This window comes from Diadema antillarum, unplaced genomic scaffold, assembly GCF_040938485.1.
Source record: "Diadema antillarum isolate AM-2024a unplaced genomic scaffold, OU_Dant_1.0 seq00000302_RagTag, whole genome shotgun sequence".
In the NCBI taxonomy this organism is placed as follows: domain Eukaryota; kingdom Metazoa; phylum Echinodermata; class Echinoidea; order Diadematoida; family Diadematidae; genus Diadema; species Diadema antillarum.
This window is the reverse complement of record NW_027271325.1, coordinates 271,858-293,346: the sequence shown is the minus strand read 5'-3', so window position 1 is coordinate 293,346 and position 21,489 is coordinate 271,858. Positions and strand designations below refer to the sequence as shown.

The window sequence follows — 21,489 nt, the reverse complement described above, 5'->3', positions numbered from 1 at the left end:
GAAAATATATACTCCAAGGCACCCCTGGATCCGCCATGAACAAACTTGAAACTACACTCGTCAATGCACTAACTCGTAGTATTAACTTACCTCTATCGCTTCCGGTTCTTAATACAAAAGAAGATTTTGAAGGTTCCTTTTTCTTCTGAGGAGGGGTTTCCTCCCCCCCCCCCCCCCCCGGGGGGGGGGGGGGGGGAGCGGCACGGTACCCATTGGGGGAAAAAACTACATCCTATACATCCGAATACTTGTATTAGCGATCGCAACAGCTCAGGTGAGCTAGAAAAAAAAACAACAACACTATGGAATTACATACCATACTGTCCCCTAAGGGCCTGGGAATGGGGGTGGTTATTAATTTGTACAAATTACCCTTGTGAAAAACAAGTTTAGTGACAAATCTGATCGTGCGATTTAAACGAGAAGATGAGCATTTTAAAATTGGCCCCCATTTTGGTCCAACCTCCCTAATTAACCAACGGAGGCACCCAAGAATCTGACACTCCAACAAATTTGAATCCTTCATCCTTTAACCATCGAAATTCTATCCACCAAGTTTGGTGAAAATCCGTCATGGGTTTCAAGATAAAGACGCTTAAAATGTAACACGTTTTACGCACAACGAACAATGGACGCCGGACGATTAATGATCGCATAGCTCAAATGAGCCTTTGGCTCAGGGCTAAAAATACGTGTCAGAACTAATACCGGGAATACCACTGCAACTTATACAAGTGCCACTAGCATATCTGGCGATGTAAAGGATAACAATAACAGTTATGACCATGTTAATAATGGCTTGAAAGTCACTCATGTGCTGCCACTTTGTGAAATTAAGGCAACCTATTGGAAGTAACCCAAGGGTTAGTCTAACAGGTCATTTTTATCACAAAGCTGTACGAATACAAATTACTCTACGGACTTTTCGGCAAGACGATGATTATTTCTATAAGTCATCATCTCGTCACCTAGTAAAACCTAATAAATACACATTGCAAATATTGCCCCAAACACACATCTGTAAAAACAAAGTACAAAGTCAAATTATTTTCGTGAAGTAGACCACTTCGATACACAGGTGTTTTCACGTGGTCTTTTTAAGTTTACACTTAAAACCATGAACGGCGTAACTAATACAGATGTACAGGTGCAACAACCTTTGGGCAATGGAGCCGTGGACCATCAAAGGGGAAATGATATGTGATGCACCGCCTCTCTTAACATTGCGCATAGAAGAAAGTTCGGCACTGTCACAAGCGAAAAAACTCAGGGACTTTCGTGAAAACTAATCAGTATATCACAGCAACATATTAAGTGTCAGCAGCCATTCTGACCATTAACCAAATGAATGCAATCATACGCGAGGCTGACTGCAACACCCAACAGCCACCTCACACTTTCTTTGCAACAACCTTTGTTGGGAGGATATAATCCTACTACGCTACCGGGATTTTTTTTTGTGTGTGTGAATTTTTGAATTCGTCGCAAATGATCTCGCAAATATTCCAATATTATGTACGTGATACGTGATTTTCTTGACATCTCGTCGTAATCCTCGTTCTCGTTGCTGACAAGTTCCTGGTTCCTGGTTGTTCACAATGTCGAACATTCTTTGACAGTTGCTTCCATGCCGTCCCCTCTGGTGATCATTCTATGATATTATAGGCTTCTAGGTTGTTCATGAATATTCTACGGTGGTTCCTTCCACACCGGATCTTTCTTCCGCTGCACTCATACTGACAATAATACGATAATAATTATGATATTCAGCGAGGATTTCCCACTGATATTTTCAATCTTTTTTTTTATCAACTGATGTCATTGCACAAGACATTGTTGTGGCTTCCCCACTGCTACATTCCAACTCCTCTCGTGTGATCGACGCTTGAAAATTACTTTCCTACAGTGCGTCTTCCCGACGTCGTATGCAGTCATCGTCATCGGATTTACATCCGACCATGCGCGTTCACCATATAAAAGGGAACAAACTTGGCCCCATCCGGTATGTTCTTTGTGTCTCAGATGGATTCAGATGCCACCATTTCACGCGATACCGAGTACTGAATACCTGTTGCACATTTACTTTTTCTTTCACATACACATTTCGTGAGTGGGTTTTACACATCCCTTTTAACGTTCCTTCCATTTATAGACTTGCGAAAAGTTAAGTTTTATAGTACACTAAATTGATGCCCACTGATTTCAAATTCTACATCAACATTCCAGAAAAATGCATGACAATACGTCGCATTCCCTACATGACGTAATGACAACTGCAATATTTTTCTTGTTTTTTGGAAAGAGCAAGGAGGTACAAATATACGTGATAGATATACGACGACATGATTATGTCCGATAAGTACGTTATCTGCATGAACCACCGTGCAGACGTAGCACCCCCAAATTGTGCAGCTGTAGCAGGAGCGAGAACTCGTCATTCATCGAGTGCACTTTCTTGGCCTTAGAGACAGTCTCATTGTCAAAGTAATGATATGGTACATCGATCTCTTTGTCATTATACCGCGTCAGGAAAGGCCAGAACCCGAAGAGATTTAGCTCGTCGCAGACTTGTATTGCACTCATTACCAAGTAGAATCCTGTTAATTCGAAATAAGATCAAGCATTAACAATGGAATTACGGGCAAACATGTGTGGTTATCAAGCATTAGCCTAGATTAAAATGGCAATATACTTCAAACGAATGTTGAAAATGGGTCAACATTCCACTAACGTTAACTCATATTCCGCAAATTAAAAAAAAGACCAATTTCTCGAGGTGAGATGTTACGAGGGCAACAACATTACCCAAATTACGAGGCAAGTACATGGCCCAACCATATAATCAAGACATTCAAAATGTTATAGTTAATGTGACAAGATGTCGGGTTTGGGTTCCCCTCATCTTTTTAAGATGAGCTTTAGGTAAACACAAAAATAAACAAAAACAATGTGATATCTTATTCTACCCTACATTAAAATCCATACTTGGTTCGATCTCGGAAAAATAGCTTTGTATCACAATACTTATTCTTACGTTTGAATGGTTTGTGTTACTGTCAAAAAAATCATTATTTCAAACAACTTTTATTATTACAAGTGAACTGAAAGGTGTAATAGTTTATATATATATATATATATATATATATATATATATACATATATATACACGTGTATATACACGTATATATAACCAGCTCTATGTAGTGCTGATCATACACATTATAATAAATACATTAACACAATGGAGCACGTGTTTCTTCAGCACATTTCTTTCGTCGGTATTCTACCAAGACGAGGAAGCTTACCTGTTGACAGCCTCCTTGTTAATGATCGTTCGGCCCAAAATTTCAGTGATTGCTCGAAATGGGTCGGGTATCCACAGACAACCTTTGGATCCGAGCCTTTATTTGCTTTCACAGCTCTGTATGAAGCCGGAAAGAAAGCTGGCATTCCTAAGCACGGAACCCATATGTAACCCCTGTAGTTCGACAATGCTTTGTTGAATGATGCGTGGTACCTGCTATTGGCCAAGCTGCCATGCCTGTGAAAGGATTTCGATATTTATTTTCTGTTGACAGCACATGTGATATTACTACAGGAACAATAGAATAAGAGTCACAAATCAGACACATGTACATCGTTAATGTCATCGATGATTTAATATGCGCATGATATTACTGACAAAATCAGAATTATCTTCCACACTAAAACGGAGTCAACATTGTTGATCCTGTTTACAGTTGTTCAATTCTAATGGGATACTGACACTTTCTCATTTTTCTTTGTGAGCTTTGTCTTGCAATGATCTTCATAGTGACACATTTGTGTTGTATGTAATACAAAAAATCGATGTAGTAATAATTTTCGTGATTTTGAGATTATTTTCATTGCGCGTCATCAATGCAATTATTGGATACAAAAAGGGAAACGAAGCCAATACATGATGCATGAAAGAATCTTTTGATGCTTGGAGAAGACTGAAAAGTAAAAAACAAAAAACAAAAAAACAAAAACAAAAAACAAACATCACTAGTCTTGTAGCTTTAAAAAATAACGCCGAGAAAGGAGAGCAGAATCACAATTTTCGTGATTTTGAGATTATTTTCATTGTGCGTCATCAATGCAATTATTGGATACAAAAAGGGAAACGAAGCCAATATATGATGCATGAAAGAATCTTTTGATGCTTGGAGAAGACTGAAAAGTAAAAAACAAAAAACAAAAAACAAAAACAAAAAACAAACATCACTAGTCTTGTAGCTTTAAAAAATAACGCCGAGAAAGGAGAGCAGAATCACAACTATGCCCTTGAGTAAAAAACCCAAACAAAAAACGAATCAAATGCAACACAAAAAATAAATTTAATCACCAAAACAGATGTCACAGAATTTGTGTTACATGGCATCACAGTGCCATGCAGATTTGTTGTCATTTTGGGAAGATCGTCTTGGCATAGCGATAAAGTGCGTCAAAGTCATGAATCGGCACAAGATCCAGCATTGGAACATAGCTTAGGAATTGCAACTTTGAAAGTTTCCCTGTTTCATGATTTGGCATGGGTACTTTTTGGTGAAAGGCGTATTGCCTGAAGGGCAAATCTTCTGTTCCACATATAAGTTAGTTTTCGGCCGTCGAGCTCGGTACCCCTTCCCTGGATGGGTCTCCACAGAAGAACTAATGGGAAGATTGGGACTATTAAAGAACATTGCCTACACGCCCTAATGCCATCAACAGTAGTCCTAGGAGGTTACATACTGACACAGGTTATTTCCTTAGTAATTTCTCATTTCAAAGAATTACAGAACAGTAAGAGCGGATAAAATCAATGTGAATATGCCCAACTGCTTTTGCTACCGAACCAGCAACCGAGGTAGACAAATTAAAATAGAAAAGGTAAGTTTAATATATTCACTACCTGTCTTAGGAATGTAGATGTCGTACTGTTTCACAACAGGAATGCGAAATTACAAAGAATCTTCAAGAAAATGAAATCGCATCTCCATCATTGGAGATCCAGAGACCTATCCCTTTGTGAGGAAAATTCAGATTGTGAAAACTTTGGGGTCATCTCAGCTGGTAATACGTCATTAGTCTCAGTTTCAGACTAAATATGAAGGGAACGAAGTTGGCTACAAAGATTGATTTGGAGAGACCCTGAATAAGGCGTGACATATTGGTGAAAATATACGAGGAGGGAGGATTTAAAATATTTTATATGAAGTCGAGGTTGCAAGATCAATAAGTAATGGGTGCAGAGATTATTTCCTGTTTAAAAGGGAATAAACTATTTGTCTGTACTTGTTAGTACTTGCAGGAAGTGATTGTTTTTCCCTCTGCACTTCGATGTCTCAAGGTTAAAGATTACTAGCTCACACTGGTTATTAGAGGCATAAGAAGCAGGGCCCTTTCTTCAGAACAGAGAATTAAATGTACCTAATAAAGTAATATGGAACAAAAATACATTCTATGTTTATGTAATATTATCTATGTTTAATGCACGAAAGAAAAAAAAATGTTTGAAATCACGGGTATGTTAGGTAATTGAAGTCGACCGGTAAGTTGGAACGACTGCAACTGCAAAAGGGTTGCAATTTACCGGTTACTTCACTCTTTTAGATTGTTATAATGACATGCAAAGTAAGGAGAATTTTTTTTATTCACTTCAATAACAATAATAACAATAATTAAAACACTGTCTTCTTTATCCAGGGTAGTCTCTTCAGTGTTGTCACTGTTCTATCAGAGGGCCCTGCCATTATTATTACCCCAGCGTTGCCAGGTACCCATTTATACACCTGGGTCTAGAGGGACATTTTGGGTAAAAACATCTTGTCAAAGGATGTAAGAACCGGGCGGAAATCGAACTCGGGTCCTCTGTTTGGGAGTCGGGAGTCTTATCCACTATGCCACAGCGCCCCCAATCATCATCTCCTTGAATCTCTCAGCACCATCCAGTAATTCACCATTCAGTGTAGATGGGTAGATGTAGTGACGTAAAAACAAAACAGCTGTACAACAGCCATTTACAATCAAACAAATCCGGATAATCTAGTCTTTTCACCGAATTTGTCTTATATCGGTACTGGATCCACAGATCTAAAGAACCTCTTTAAATTACCAGCTAGCATGACCATTGACTAATCAATACTAAGAATATTATATATTGTAGTATATTCCAGAAATTAAACACTCGGATTCATGTTGATTTATGGCTGGCACTACACGAAGGATTTTTTCTTTAATCTTTCAAGTAGTTTTTCTTTTTTAACATTTATGAAACTTACATAATTTTAATTCAAATTTCAGTCTCATTGTCACATTCCGGTTTGCTCAATGATGGAAGGTTTGAAAAATCTTACCTCCGGGTTACAATACTGGGATTCATTGTTGTAAAATTACTCTTGGATCCAGCGTCTTCCTTGAAAGGTCCTAACGTTGCTAGGTTGCAACTTCAAAAAAGAAAGAAAGAAAGAAAGAATGAATGAAAGAAAGAAACAGACAAATAAACCAGAAGGATTGAACGCGCTTTGAATGTTCAGAAGTTCATTAAGTGCCACACTGGGGAGAAAATGTACTACTGTAAAGATCCCAGGCTCTCAAACTTTTCTTAGTTCCACCTTAGCATTTAAGAAACTGTTTATTCCTCTAAGTCATCTTGAACATGGTGTGAAACTGCATTTGAATTTGTATGATCAGTATCATGTTCTTTTTTTTCTAACTAACACGACTCAGCTAAACACAACGTGTACAAAAATAAATGGTACTTCAGCGTGCAAGAGACAAAATGAACGACATGGCCCAGGCGTGTATAGTCCATTCTTACCGAAAGACGAAATCATTGCTGTCTATTGCTGTCCCGCAGTGGCTGCCTCTCAGCAACCCGCTATTCCCAACGATGGCGCACGATTTGAATCGTTTCGTCAAGGTAAAGGGATTCGTCTTGCAAGGAATGACACAGAAACGAAAAAAAAAAACGGATTAAAAAAACCGTATATACATGTATTTGATAGTATGTAAAGAAAGGAAAACCCGTTCATCGGAACACAAACTGTTAAGTCGCCTTTACACTTTCCTTATCACGGATCCGGTGTGCGAAATCACAATTTTCCTCTCACTGCCGGTGTGGATGCATTCCTAGCTGAGGATACACGGACAAGTACGGTGTCTACACAAATAGACAATTTAGCAACGCGGACCACACCAGAAACGTGTTAACGAGGATATCAAGGACGAGCACAGATACCAATGGGCTTCTTTACAGTCATTACGCTAAAACCAAAACCCAAAGAGCAATGTGGATTGGGTGAAAGCAGCAACATTAGTGGAACATATCAGTGAAAGTCTAAGGAAAATCGGACAATCAATGCAAAAGTCATAACAATTTAAAGTTTTGGTTTTGTAATCACTGGATAAGGAGGCTACTAGAGTTCATGACGTCATGGTTTCTGCAATTTGAAAATTTCAGTGAAATCGGTGGCTTTGATTGTTTTTGATGTCAGACGGTATTTCATGGTATAGTCATTTAGTGACGGGTTTCTAGAAATACTTTCAGGGCCTGATCACCAGCAGTTGAAGTTCCATCTCAGCGGCGGGTGAACTACATGACATTGTAATCGTATGGACCGAAAACGTAACGTGCCACGACTGTTGCATGCGACACCATACTCATCTACCGGGTAATAGCCACAAGTAGTGTTTGTAGCCAGTAAGTCTTGCTTCATCTGGTGGACATGTTGTCTTGAGTACGGTCGAGACGGGGGAGAGAAGAAATGGGTTCGGATCTCGAAACTTACCTTCAAGTTTTGTTTAGATGTGTATTCTTCCAGATTATTGACTACAGTTCCTTTATACCTTACCCTAAGTACCTTGAATTCATAGTGTCGACAAGTAGAAGTATATGTTGTATATATTTTCTGGTGTGCTAGCTCTGGAGACATGTCGCCCGAGAAGGATTAAAATTTTCCAGTAACCAAATGAGCACCTACAAGGACAAGTCATTAATTGTCATCATTTCGGGGATATCAGTGTAAAGAACGTAGATATCCGTGTAAAGATCACGAAGAGACCCAGTTGTCTCCGTGCACTTCCTTGATGTCTGTGTTAGCTCCGTATACTTTTCCGGTGTCGTCCACGTTATTACCTTGTCTGTCCGTGTAGACACCCATTGGGATCGTATCCACACCGTCATTGAGAGAAAATCGGGATGTTGCACGCCGGAATGCCACAGATTACTATATCCGTGATGATCCGTGAAGTAATCCGCTGAAGTGAAAGGGGGGCTTAAGAGGGACTTAAGGAAAGCGAAAGAGCTGTAAATGATAGTAATGATTTATTATATAGTAAATATTTATTGATCTATGTTTTGAACACATCACTATAAGAATCTGTTTATCATTTACAAACTGTATATGAGATTTCAGTTGCAAAAAAAAGAAAAAAAAACCACTGAGAAAATGAGTCAAATAAACCTATTGGCCACAATGTATTACAAGTTTGTGTTATATACATATATATATATATATATATATATATATACATACATATACATATATATAAATTTATTTATTTATTTATCTATATATTGGCCCGCCTCACCCCCAATAAAATTCAAACATGGTTAATTTCTTGTTCGGTTCCAATAATTTCTAAATTTTGTTGAGACGGCGTGATTTTTTTTTCGGAGTATTTTCTTACACTTCTTTAATATGCCTTTGTTGGAAAATGACAGATTCTAAAATGTATAGTCAGGCCAGAAAAAAAAAAAAAGTTCATTTAGTAGATTACAACCATAGGCAGCTTAAGAGTAGGAAGCATAGATCGACATATCAAGCAAATGCCGCAGAGCACGCCGTGCCGAGTGTTATTTGATGAGATACCAACTGCAACTATACACATGTAGAACGCACGGACGCTCCACACATTGCACCGATAAGCGATTACGTAGGCGATAAGCGATCGCGATAAGCGCCACCTATATCTAACTGGAGCTTTTGAAAAAAAAAGTATGAAGGCGGGAGAGATGGAGTCTTTGTCTCAATATTCGTAATTTTGACACTATATGTTACTCACCTTCGGTAGCCTGTTGTAGAAATCGGATGATATGGTGACTTCTTTTTTCGACTTGGTACCATATACATATCTAATCTTCTCCTGACGCTTCACGTTTGTTTGAGTCATCACAAAGTACTCTGCGCTCAGTTTCTCGTGATATTCAGTTACCTCAGTTCTGGACGTATATTAAAACACAGAAAAACAGGGGAAACATGTGTCATTTGGGGGACTAAGTTCAGAATGACATCACAGTATAGGAGTACAAGCTGGAAAACATTCCGCACAGTGGACGCCCTTCAGTGGTATCGGTTTGCCCATTAGCACTTGTCAACGAACTCTGTCAACTTGACTGGGAGCATTATTATCAATGGCACCACTCTAAAGCTGCAATGGTAAACAGTGAAACACTTCCAGGACAAGCTGAAAGATTTAAGAAAATAGATAAGATTGATGTCATAGCACATATAACAGTAAATGTCAAATCCAGTACCCAATGTGGCTGAAGTTAATTCCGTAAAATCATTTGCAATTTTTTTTTTTTTAAATAGGGAGCTGAATACTGTCGACTGATATCTAAACGAAAACGAAACCTCAACAAATCTCTGGAAGATAAATATCTACTACATTTTAGCTCCGACCAATGCAACTGCAAGTTCGCTCTGCGATCAAGTTATGGTTAATGTCTTATAGCTAAGGCTGATGACATTACTGTGGGAATATACACATCGTCGAGAGTCTATTTACTTAATATTTGAAGACCTGAATATAAGAACGACTTTTTGGCCAAATTCAGTTTGACATGGGAAATTGTAGCTTATGCATGGACTCATCTTGTGTATAAATGATAAATCCTAACTACCCCCGGAAGTGTCTGAAATGAATGAGTGAAATCTTATATGAAAGTAAGAATGACCCACGTCCAGGACTTGGGCCATTTTTACATTCACATTATAGCGCCCTCTCTCATCGCTTCTCTCATCTCATATAGCAGCTTATCCTGTATATGATACCAAGTACGACCCAAGTCCATCATACAAAATGGCCTCTCCACAATTAAAGTAAATGTCAATTATATATGTGACCGTGCACCTCAAAACGAACGTAAAGTCGCACACACTGATTTTGCTTGAGGACTAAAAATAAGTGAAATGGGTCAAATTAGTCGAACTTGACTTTTTCATATTTTCTAAAAGAGCGGGTCTTCTTTTACATTATGCTAAAATTTGGTATCATAAAATGGGCAGGAAAGTGTGTTTTTTTAGCAGTTTATCTCGAACATTTTTGGTAGAATAGTGTCATTAAGTGTGTCTTTAGAATCCCTCTTTCATTTCTGAAAAACCTTGTCCACACTCTTCACTTTCAATTCTAATAACTTTTGAAAGGATAGTGCTACTGCTTTGAAAGTTGGCATTAATTCTGGACAGAATGTGTTAATGAGGCATGCTTAATTTCAGTTTAATCTGATAATCCCTTCATTGTTGTTACTCTGGTGGTTTACTTCCTGTTTTTTTGTCCCATTCATCGCACAGCCAGCACGGTTTGGTAAAGATTAAGCGTTTGAATAGACACTGTACTTCAGAGCCTTTTTTTCTCAGGTCACACTTTTCCTGAGTTTGAGCTTTCTTTCCAATATTTAGATAGGTTTGGAGAGTCCATTTGATTTGAGTTATACATCATTTTATAGCTTAACCCTAACTAGGCGCGGGGGGGGGGGGGGGGGGGGGGGGACTCGCTATCGCGAGAAGCTATCGCCGCGACGTTTCATGACTTTTTTCTTTCGAGTCTCCCGCATCTTTTGACACCAAATTTGCGATACCCGGGCGCACGGTTCCGAAGTTGCGCATAAATATGCACGTGCATGTCAGACCAAAAATTGCTCAAAAACGTGAATTCGTGTACAATTTCAATGCAAACTTTGTTTACAGGCAAATTTCATAAAAGCATGATTATTTTGAGGTTTTATTGATTAAAATCAATTAATAACATATTTTCTTATCTTCTTGAACGATGTCGCGGACAAATTTCATCGAAAAAACAATGAAAAACGTAAAGTCGAAAAAACAACGAAATACATAAGAAATTCAAAAAAACAATAAAATACTGTTAAAAAAAATCTGATTGCGCAGTTTTTTTCTCCTACATTTGCTAAGGTCACTAAAAAGAATATTTACACAAAAAAATGTACCTGTTTTGAGTTTTATTTAGTGATTTATACCAAATTGTCTAATTTCATGCATCATTATGCATACATTAGTATAATTTAGTGAAAATAATAATTTTTGCAAAAATTAACTTCATGGTACTTTAGATTACATCATAGGCAATGTGTGTGCCAATTTTCGTCGCGATAGCGCGGTCGACGGCCGAGATCTGGAGGGGGGCCTGGGAGGCCTCCCCCCCCCCCCCGGCTTTATCATCTACCTAAATAGCCCAGCCTAGTTAGGGTTAAAGTCTGCTCTTTCAGAATATAGTCTTAACTAAAAATTCATGTCTGGCGAATTTTTGTTTGTTTTGAGGTGCACGGTCACATAATTATGTTCTAATTTGTATATACAATGTTGCTTTCCCATCACAGTTAAATAGAATATTACTGAACAAATAAAAAGAAACCAAGTTTTTTTTAAAGTTTACTCGAAATGGCCTTCCATGGACTTGGGTCGTTCTTATTTTATTCAGATACTCATTTGTTTACAAATAATTACACAAGATAATAAAAACATGACAGATACAAAGCAAAACATTCCGGAATCATCATATCTAAGCCTATTCCATACCTATTCCATAGAGATTAAAGTGAAAAAGTCCCGCCAAGTTCATATTTTACATAATTAATGAGGTCACATCTAGGTATGAATATCGGTTGATGGAAACTGTTGCTATTGCGCGGTTTGAGGAAACAATAAATTGTATTCCCAATTGCTAAACTGAAAAAGAATATTGGTTTTGTTAATGGCGTCTTCTACTTTCCAGATATATGAATGAAATGCAAATCCCTAATTTCAGGTACATTTAAAGGACTAGCGATTTTATTTTATTTTATTTTATTTCATTAGCAAATACTTGCAAAGATTCGTCGTAAAGGCAGCCACAATATTTCCACCAATGTCTTAGTCGCACACGGGCAAGACTTCGGTTACTATACAGTGAACAGATACGGGAATTTCATTAAGCGCTCGTTCTAAAGATGCCGAAGACAACAATGTAACACAGCAGACAAGATGAGAGAGAAATAATGAGGATGGCCAAGTAATCAACGTGATAACAAAGCTTTCTCACCTCAGAGCATCAATGTTGGTGACATTGATAGTCCAGTTTTTCATTAACAGTGTTTCATAGAGGTAAAGTTGTTGATCGCTCGTGTCTTTAAAGTTCCACAAGGCACCAGTTAGAGAATGCTGCATTCTGAAAAACAATGCACAGACGCATCCTATACAGTGTGTCCCCCCAAAAATTACAATAAGATTTTCGCTTTGATAACTATCAATATGATCAACCTGTCTAAATGCTACTTCAGGGTCTTAAAATATAACACTTAGCTATACTTTGCAGAAAACCACCATCAATTTGCTTAAGTGGTTACAGAGAAATGGGAATTGTTGTAAAGCATGTCATGGGTATGATTCTTCCAAGTTTAACACTTGGATGCTCTTGGAACTGCATAATGTGTGAAGATAATGGACGGAACTTGGAGGGAAGGGATTCCTGACATGCTCTACAAAATTCCTTATTATATTTCTCTTTGAGCACTGAAGCAAATCGGATGTTTGTTTGTTTTTTTGTTAGATGTGGGTAATAAATTATAGTTTAATACCCTGAAATTGTATGTGGATTGATTTTCAATTTAAAGTTATCATTGCAAAGGTTCCCGTTGTAATTTTTTTTTGGACATACGGTACATCAACAAATCACAGACACTGTACAACATTCAAAAGCACAACCACAGGTAGTCAACATTGATGTATAAAATGGTCTGATTCCATTCCCCCCCCCCCCCCGGCAACAGCATGCTCTTAAAAATGTACTGGATCTATCGTATGCACCCTCTCTACATACCGGTAAACTGTCATTTTGTCGTTGTTTTATACTGTATAGATTTGACGAGAGGTCGAGGCCCTACAGCTTGTTGAATACTAGTAGAATAATGCAAACACAGCGACGTCCAGTGGTGTCACATCTATCGCTCCCACCATATTAAACCAAAACATCATCCCCATCATGTTCCTGAGTGTGGTCTCCTTGCTGCAACTACAAATACATTATGGACAAGACCAGGAGAATCCACAAACACCAATGTCAGTACAGTTTCCGTCCCAGGATTCTTTTTTTCCTTGTATCCTCTATGGTTTATGTTAAGTTTATGTAAGGTCAGTCAGTAAGAGCATTGGTCTTGCAATCAGGGGATCTCGGGTTCGAATCTCGGTGGAATCATTATTTTCTTCGCTCATTTTTCATTTTATCATACATACTTCTAGTCAGTTTCTCGTTGTTTACCCTTCTTAAATATGAAAGTGGAGACATTTTAATGATAGACCTCAGGAACATGGTTCGACACAGACTACATATTGACAAAAATTCATATTTAATGAATCTTTAACAGAAAGAAAAACTTACAGCTTCTTTCCTTTCAACGGCTTGATGTGATCCGAAACCTTCTCCTTGGCCGGCTTGTTTTCTATATCTGTGTCATTGTCGTTCGACAACAGACATTCGCTGTTCAGGATTGCAATGAGTAAAAACAAAAGAAAAAAAGTTCATTTCTGCTTAAGCAGGACTTTAGACAAAAGAAAAACACCAAATCACACTCATCTTATCAAGAAGGCATGAGAGATACGAATAAGTAAACAAAAAAGGACAACAATCATATTAATGCATGTTTTCTTGTGTATAAGTACACAAAATTCGTAGCAACACAACTGGATTAGGAGATTTTTACTTTGAATATTAAAAAAAAAATCTTTGTATAAAAAAAAATTTAAAACACCTTATTCAATCGATGAAAGGACAGAGATAATCTTCACTTTGTTTTATTAATCAGAGAAAATAAGAAAGAATGACCTAAAATGAAAATATTATTTAATTTGTATTGAAACTGTAGAAACAACAAGCTGTGGCAAGAAAAAAAAATGCATGACAGGCATTTACGACTAAATTTTGGGCCCTTTCCTTTGTCTACGTTTTCTTGAAGATATGCAGACTGTACTCGTTTATGGTTATGCTGGAATGTACGATTTTCAGACAGACAGAGCTTCAACGTAATCGATCGATCAATCAATCAATCAATCAATCAATCAATCAATCAATCAACGTCGCTGTTTTATTGGTTGGAAACAAATTTTGTAAATTGGAAAATACCTTAAAAAACGATTAGTGATAGGCTTAGGGTAAAGATTGTCATAAGGATCAGGGTAAGGGTTAGAATTTGGGTTAGGGTCAGGATTGGGTTCAGGATAAGAATTAGGGTTAGGGCCCGGGTTAGGGTTAAGGGAAGGGTCTGGGGTAATATCGTCCAGGGGGTAATTGTCCTAGGATCATGTGAACATAATTCACCAGTTATGTGACAAAATAATGGCCAGTACATTACAACCCAAAATACTAAAAGAAAATAGGGTACTACACACACATACACAAACACACACACACAAATGCACACACACAGATTTGCATGAATCTTGTAGTAGGACACGGAAGTTACAAAATATTATTGCATTTAGACATTAAGTACAACTCTATGGTCAATTGTATAAGAATATACCACATTTATGCCTTACGAGAGTTAAGGTTTCTGAAATGAATAAGATATTTAACGTTTGAACCACTCAGACAGGTGAGATAGCGTATTAAAGACATTAATCGAAGTATTAATGCTCCATACAGATGATAGAATATGTTTTCATCAGTAAAAGTAATTGAAAGATAAGTGACAAGAGTTCAACAATCAGGAACATGAAATTAGGATTCAGATTATAACTGCATGGTATTATTAACTCTTTTTGATTGAGAATATTTCATTCCGTGAGATCTAAAGTGATATACAAAAGCCGTTTCATCATCAATTTTATGATGGCTAATATATCATATTGCTAATATAATGGCTAATATGGCTAATATATTATATTAGCCATCATCAAATTGATGATGAAACGGCTTTTGGTTTAGGTACTGATTAAGTGAAGTTTAGCGTTTAAAGTAAGGTCTCATTGAATTGAAATGGGATATTCTATCGCCAGAAGATGTTATATTTGATCCATGTATTGCTCATGACGTGCATCCGAATGTTGTGATTTTATGAAAGTTTGCTCTGGACTAAACTTTGAGTGGCTTGTAGGTAAGAACTAACATTATGTAACATGCACTTAAAAGTGTGAGCTAATGCTATAACATGCAGCTAATAGTGTAAGTTAAGCTGGATGCACTTTGTATTACATTCTTGATTTCTTGTAAAATACGTAACATGTATTTGGATTCATTGATGAATGTTATCTCCCACATTAATTCATTCAGTGTACACTTAACGACAGACGGTATTTTATCACGTTTACAGCGTATAGTATCCCTGTTCTTTGAAAGGTGAACAGCGGTTGTTGCGACATGGGTTGTCGCCTCTACACGGATTGTCGCCCCCTGCTCGGGGCGACAATCCGTGACGGGCGTTGGCGGCACGGATTGTCGCCCGCCCTCGAAGCACATTTTGCTGGGTAATATCGTTCTGGACATAGTCATTGAAATACTAACACATAACTTACATGGCTACATCCATGCAAACATGTAATGTAAAAAGTCATGGTGAGGTTTCAAGGAAGTGGTATGTGCGCGTGCACGTGATAATTTAGTGTCCGTTTATGCGTGTGTGTGTGTGTGTGTGTATGATGGATGAATGTGTTTATTATGTCAGTTTTTTGCGTATGTGTTTTTTAGCTGCGCGAGGGGAGGGTACCTAGTAAGCTGTTGCTGGCATAAACGTTGATATTGATTTTATCAGCAGCTATGACTTTGATGAGTTTGTTTGGCGGATTTGTATATGAATTCGGAGTGGAGCTTGCGTGCGGGCGGATGCTGCTTTTCTGCATACGGTTCATTCTGTCTAATTTATCAACATTGGGAAGTCGTTTCATCAGGAAGGAATGTGGTATTGGTTCGGCTGTGCGTGTGTATGTGGGCAGGGGGTTACATTTCGTTATTGCAAAAGCTCGTTATTCTGAAGGCTCCTTAGTCCGAAGGTTCTTTATTCCGAAGGTTCGTTATTTCGAATTTCATTTTTGGATCAACGAACCTCTAGGTATAGGGAATTTTGTGTTTCGGATAAATGAAGCCTCGGAAAAAACGAAACTTCGGAATAACGAACCTTCGTGTGTGTGTGTGTGTGTGTGTGTGTGTGTGTGTGTGGTTTGTAATTACCGACTTCTGGGGACATTTTCAAGCTTTTAACCCACCAACAGGGGACGTCATTCAACCGGGGACGTCCCCGGTCGTAATTATCGTTTTTAAGTATTCCTTTTTTTTTCAAATAAATGATTTTCACCGACTCCTAGATCAAAGTCCCCATTTGGTGTGTTAAGTGCCATTTAAGTGTATAGGATGATGTTGAACAGCGCCAACTCTTGTTTATCGTATGCATGACAAGTCATGCGCGCATGCGTATATGAGTGACGACTACGCGTTTACGTTTTACACCCCATGCCAAGGCAATTTTGCCGATGACAGTACGCGACCGAGTGGCGAACGCAGTCAATAGCTTGCTTAGGTGTGGTTGTAAACGGAAATCCGCGGCCGTACGCTACGCCCGTGCGTACTCCCAATCTACTGACCGTGCGTCCCCAGTTGATCGTATAATGATAAGGTAATGGAGACAAACCTACACTCGCCACACACACACGGTATTTTGTGTGTAAAAACAAAAAGATCAAGACCGAGGACAAAATAAACTTTACTGTATTATTGGGGACAAAATTACTTCAATGTATTATTAGGGATGAAATTAAACTGACTATACACACATTCATTTTGTGTGTCATAAACGATCAAGACTGGGGACAAAATATACTTTGATGTATTATTGGGGACAAAATTACTTCAATGTATATATCATTGGGGATGAAATTAAACTGACCATACACATTCATTTTGTGTGTCTGAAACGATCAAGACTGGGGACAAAATATACTTTAAAGTATCAATGGGGACAAAAGTACACTCACCACACACATATAGTATTTCATGTGTAAAAACAAAATGATCAAGACCGGGGACAAAATAAACTTTGATGTGTTATTGGGGACAAAATTACTTCAATGTATTATTAGATCAAGACTGGGGACAAAATATACTTTGATGTATTATTGGGGACAAAATTACTTCAATGTATATATCATTGGGGATGAAATTAAACTGACCATACACATTCATTTTGTGTGTCTGAAACGATCAAGACTGGGGACAAAATATACTTTAAAGTATCAATGGGGACAAAAGTACACTCACCACACACATATAGTATTTCATGTGTAAAAACAAAATGATCAAGACCGGGGACAAAATAAACTTTGATGTGTTATTGGGGACAAAATTACTTCAATGTATTATTGGGGATGAAATTAAACTGACCATACACATTCATTTTGTGTGTCTGAAACGATCAAGACTGGGGACAAAATATACTTTAAAGTATCAATGGGGACAAAAGTACACTCACCACACACATATAGTATTTCATGTGTAAAAACAAAATGATCAAGACCGGGGACAAAATAAACTTTGATGTATTATTGGGGACAAAATTACTTCAATGTATTATTAGGGATGAAATTAAACTGACTATACACATTCATTTTGTGAGTCATAAACGATCAAGACTGGGGACAAAATATACTTTAAAGTATCAATGGGGACAAAAGTACACTCACCACACACATATAGTATTTCATGTGTAAAAACAAAATGATCAAGACCGGGGACAAAATAAACTTTGATGTATTATTGGGGACAAAATTACTTCAATGTATTATTAGGGATGAAATTAAACTGACTATACACATTCATTTTGTGAGTCATAAACGATCAAGACTGGGGACAAAATATACTTTAAAGTATCAATGGGGACAAAAGTACACTCACCACACACATATAGTAATTCATGTGTAAAAACAAAATGATCAAGACCGGGGACAAAATAAACTTTGATGTATTATTGGAGACAAAATTGTTTCAATGTATATATTATTGGGGATGAAATTAAACTGACCATACACATTCATTTTGTGTGTCTGAAACGATCAAGACTGGGGACAAAATATACTTTAAAGTATCAATGGGGACAAAAGTACACTCACCACACACATATAGTATTTCATGTGTAAAAACAAAATGATCAAGACCGGGGACAAAATAAACTTTGATGTGTTATTGGGGACAAAATTACTTCAATGTATTATTGGGGATGAAATTAAACTGACCATACACATTCATTTTGTGTGTCTGAAACGATCAAGACTGGGGCTAAAACATACTTTAAAGTATCAATGGGGACAAAACTACACTCAACTCACACACATGGTATTTTTGTGTGTCAAAGCAAAAGAATCAAGACCGGGGACAAAATATACTTCGATGTATTATTGGGGACAAAATTACGTCAATGTATTATTGGGGGAGAGATTAAACCGACTATACACATTCATTTTGTGTGTCAGATACAATCAAGACTGGGGCTAAAAATACTTTAAAGTGTCAGTGGGGACAGAACTATACTCAACTCACACACACGGTACTTTGTGTGTTAAATCAAAATGATCTGATTTTAAGACTGGGGACAAAATAAATTTTGATGTATTATTGGGGACAAAATTACTTCAATGTAGATGTATTATTACTTTGTGTGTCAAAATGATCAAGATTGGGGACAAAATATAATTTCAGTTATCAGTGGAGACAAAACCACACTCACCACATACATATGGTATTTTGTATATAAAATGATCAAGACTGGGGACAAAATATATTTTGATGCATTGCTCTGGACGATATTAATCTAACCACACACATTTATTTTGGGAGTAAGAAACAATGAAGACTGGGGACAAAATGTACATTAAGGTATTAGTGGGGACGAAATTACACTCACCACACAGACAGTATTTTGTGTGTCAAAAACTATCAAGATTGGGGGCAAAATATATTTTAAAATATCAATGGGGACAAAACTACACTAACCACACTCACAGGGTATTTTGTGTGTAAAAGAAAATGTTTTAGACCGGGGACAAAATAAACTTTAATGTATTATTAGGGATGAAATTAAACTGACTATGCACATTCATTTTTTGTGTTAGAAACGATAAAGACTGGGGCTAAAATATACTTTAAAGTATCAATGGAGACAAAACTACACTCAACTCACACAAATGGTACTTTGAGTGTGAAATGAAAATGACAAAACATCATTTGATATATTACTGGGGACACAATTACTTCAATGTAGTTGCATTATTACTTTGTGTGTCAAAAATAATCAAGATTGGGGACAAAATATGGTTTGAGAAGTCAGTGGAGACATAATCACACTCAACACATACATATGGAATTTTTGTGCATAAAATGATCAAGACAGGGGGCAATATTTTGATGCATTGGTGGGAACGAGATTAAATTCACCACAAACATTTCATTTTGTGTGTCAGAAACGATCAGGACTGGGGACAAAAATGTACATTAAAGAATCAGTGGGGACAACATCACACTTACCACATACATATGGCCATTTTTACAATCAGTGGTGTAAAACACAGTGTGGGCACTAATTGGTATATAACTTTCTTATACACTGACAGATATGCATTATTTTTTCTCATAAACTTTCCACCCACAGTGTCTACCTTGGGTAATGAACTTTCCTCTCTTTTTCTTTCAGATGTGGGAGGCACTTACATGCTTGAAATCCAACACTTTTGGTGTACTCACTCTGACATAGTATTTTTGTCAGAGCTAGCATATCAAATTGTTTATTCCTTTTCATTATTTTTGTTGTGGTGGTGATAGACAGGTATCCAACATAAAGAACTATTATGTTTACCAGGTTCTGCTTTGTCTTCTTTAAAGACTGAAATTGTCCAAGCTTTATGTTTCGGAGGTGACATTTTCCATTGACAATTAACCCCTCTTTTGAGTTAGCTCTTGTTCACAATGAAATTCAACTTTGCTAATTTTCATCAAAACAGAATAGTAATCAATCTGACTTAACTTTCATCCAAAGATTATTTAATTCAAATAGCTTATAATTTTTTGGTGAGCGTTTATAAATTTATGTAACTTTTCCGTTAACACTTCTGTCACCTCCGAGACAACAGATTTATGTATTTGATTTTTTTTTTAATTCTTGACATCAGTTATACATTACATTTGCAAAAATGTAACATATCCCCTCACATTATCTCTGAAGGAAGGTAGTAGAAATATATTCTGTTGTTTTCATTTCGGAGCAATTTACAATTTTCCGTTTATACTTGTCACCTCCGAAACAACAAGCATAATTTGATAATTTCTCGAAGACAAAGCAATTTTGTTTGATTCTGTCTAATTGACAAGGAATCTCTTTTGGATGAAAATAGTAATATGGCAACAGGAAGTGAGGATTTTCTAGAGATTAATAAAAGATCTAATAAAAACTAAGAATTACTGTTTCGGAGGTGACAAAACACTGTTAACAAGATTTTTTGCTCATTTCTGTTGAAGAGAAACCATATCATGTACACCAGTGGTTTCATTTATTTTAGTAACATAAGTCTCAAAGTTGAGAAATCAACTAACACACTCTCACTCTTTTTTTTTATTACTAGACTGTACGTTTTAGGGCAAATTTACATTTTTTCACTTTTTTTAACAATGGGAATGCACAAAATACACCCATCTGTTGTATATATTGTAATCAATATTCAATTCTCCTGCTTTAGTTAAGTAAACATATAGATGCTCTCATCTTAGAAGCTAAATTTCCAACAAGCAATTTAGTTGTGAAAATTTACCAATCACAGCTTTCGATGTAGGTTGCTTTTTCTTGTGTTTCGGAGGTGACATTGTTTGTTAACACCATATTGTTATGTGATAGTGAAAGGCAAGACTTCAGTTCCTTTTCACTATCTATTAACAGTTTCTAATACACATTTAATATCTACAAAATCATCACAACAGAAGTGACTTTTGTATACATAGCTCACCAGAATTCCCTCGATACCAAAGTGATACATGTGGCAGTTCATGCATGCCCTAGTCCACAATCTAAAAAAAAAAAAAAAAAAAAAAAAAAAAAAAAACAATGTAAAAAAAAATCATCAAATAATTAAACTCCACCAAAAGGCCACATGCCTATAGCTGGTGCACAACTTGTTCTTAAATTCTTAGTTGTTGTTTTTCCACGTACAACGTGGTAGTCATAAACAAAATTATATA

At 37.0% G+C, this 21,489-nt stretch overlaps 1 protein-coding gene across 1 annotated transcript in view; it reads right to left on the bottom strand.

Annotated features, from left to right (window-relative positions):
* Window positions 1-2,364: 2,364 nt before the first annotated feature.
* Window positions 2,365-21,489, bottom strand: part of LOC139730347 (alpha-N-acetylneuraminate alpha-2,8-sialyltransferase ST8SIA3-like) — a 106,187-nt gene continuing 87,062 nt past the window's right edge. The window contains exons 4-10 of the mRNA XM_071641214.1: window positions 13,663-13,761; window positions 12,328-12,453; window positions 9,070-9,226; window positions 6,824-6,939; window positions 6,360-6,449; window positions 3,306-3,541; window positions 2,365-2,597 (exon numbers count right to left, since the gene is read on the bottom strand). Of these exons, the coding sequence (XP_071497315.1) occupies window positions 2,365-2,597; window positions 3,306-3,541; window positions 6,360-6,449; window positions 6,824-6,939; window positions 9,070-9,226; window positions 12,328-12,453; window positions 13,663-13,761 (1,057 nt within the window). The remainder of the gene's footprint in view (window positions 2,598-3,305; window positions 3,542-6,359; window positions 6,450-6,823; window positions 6,940-9,069; window positions 9,227-12,327; window positions 12,454-13,662; window positions 13,762-21,489) is intronic.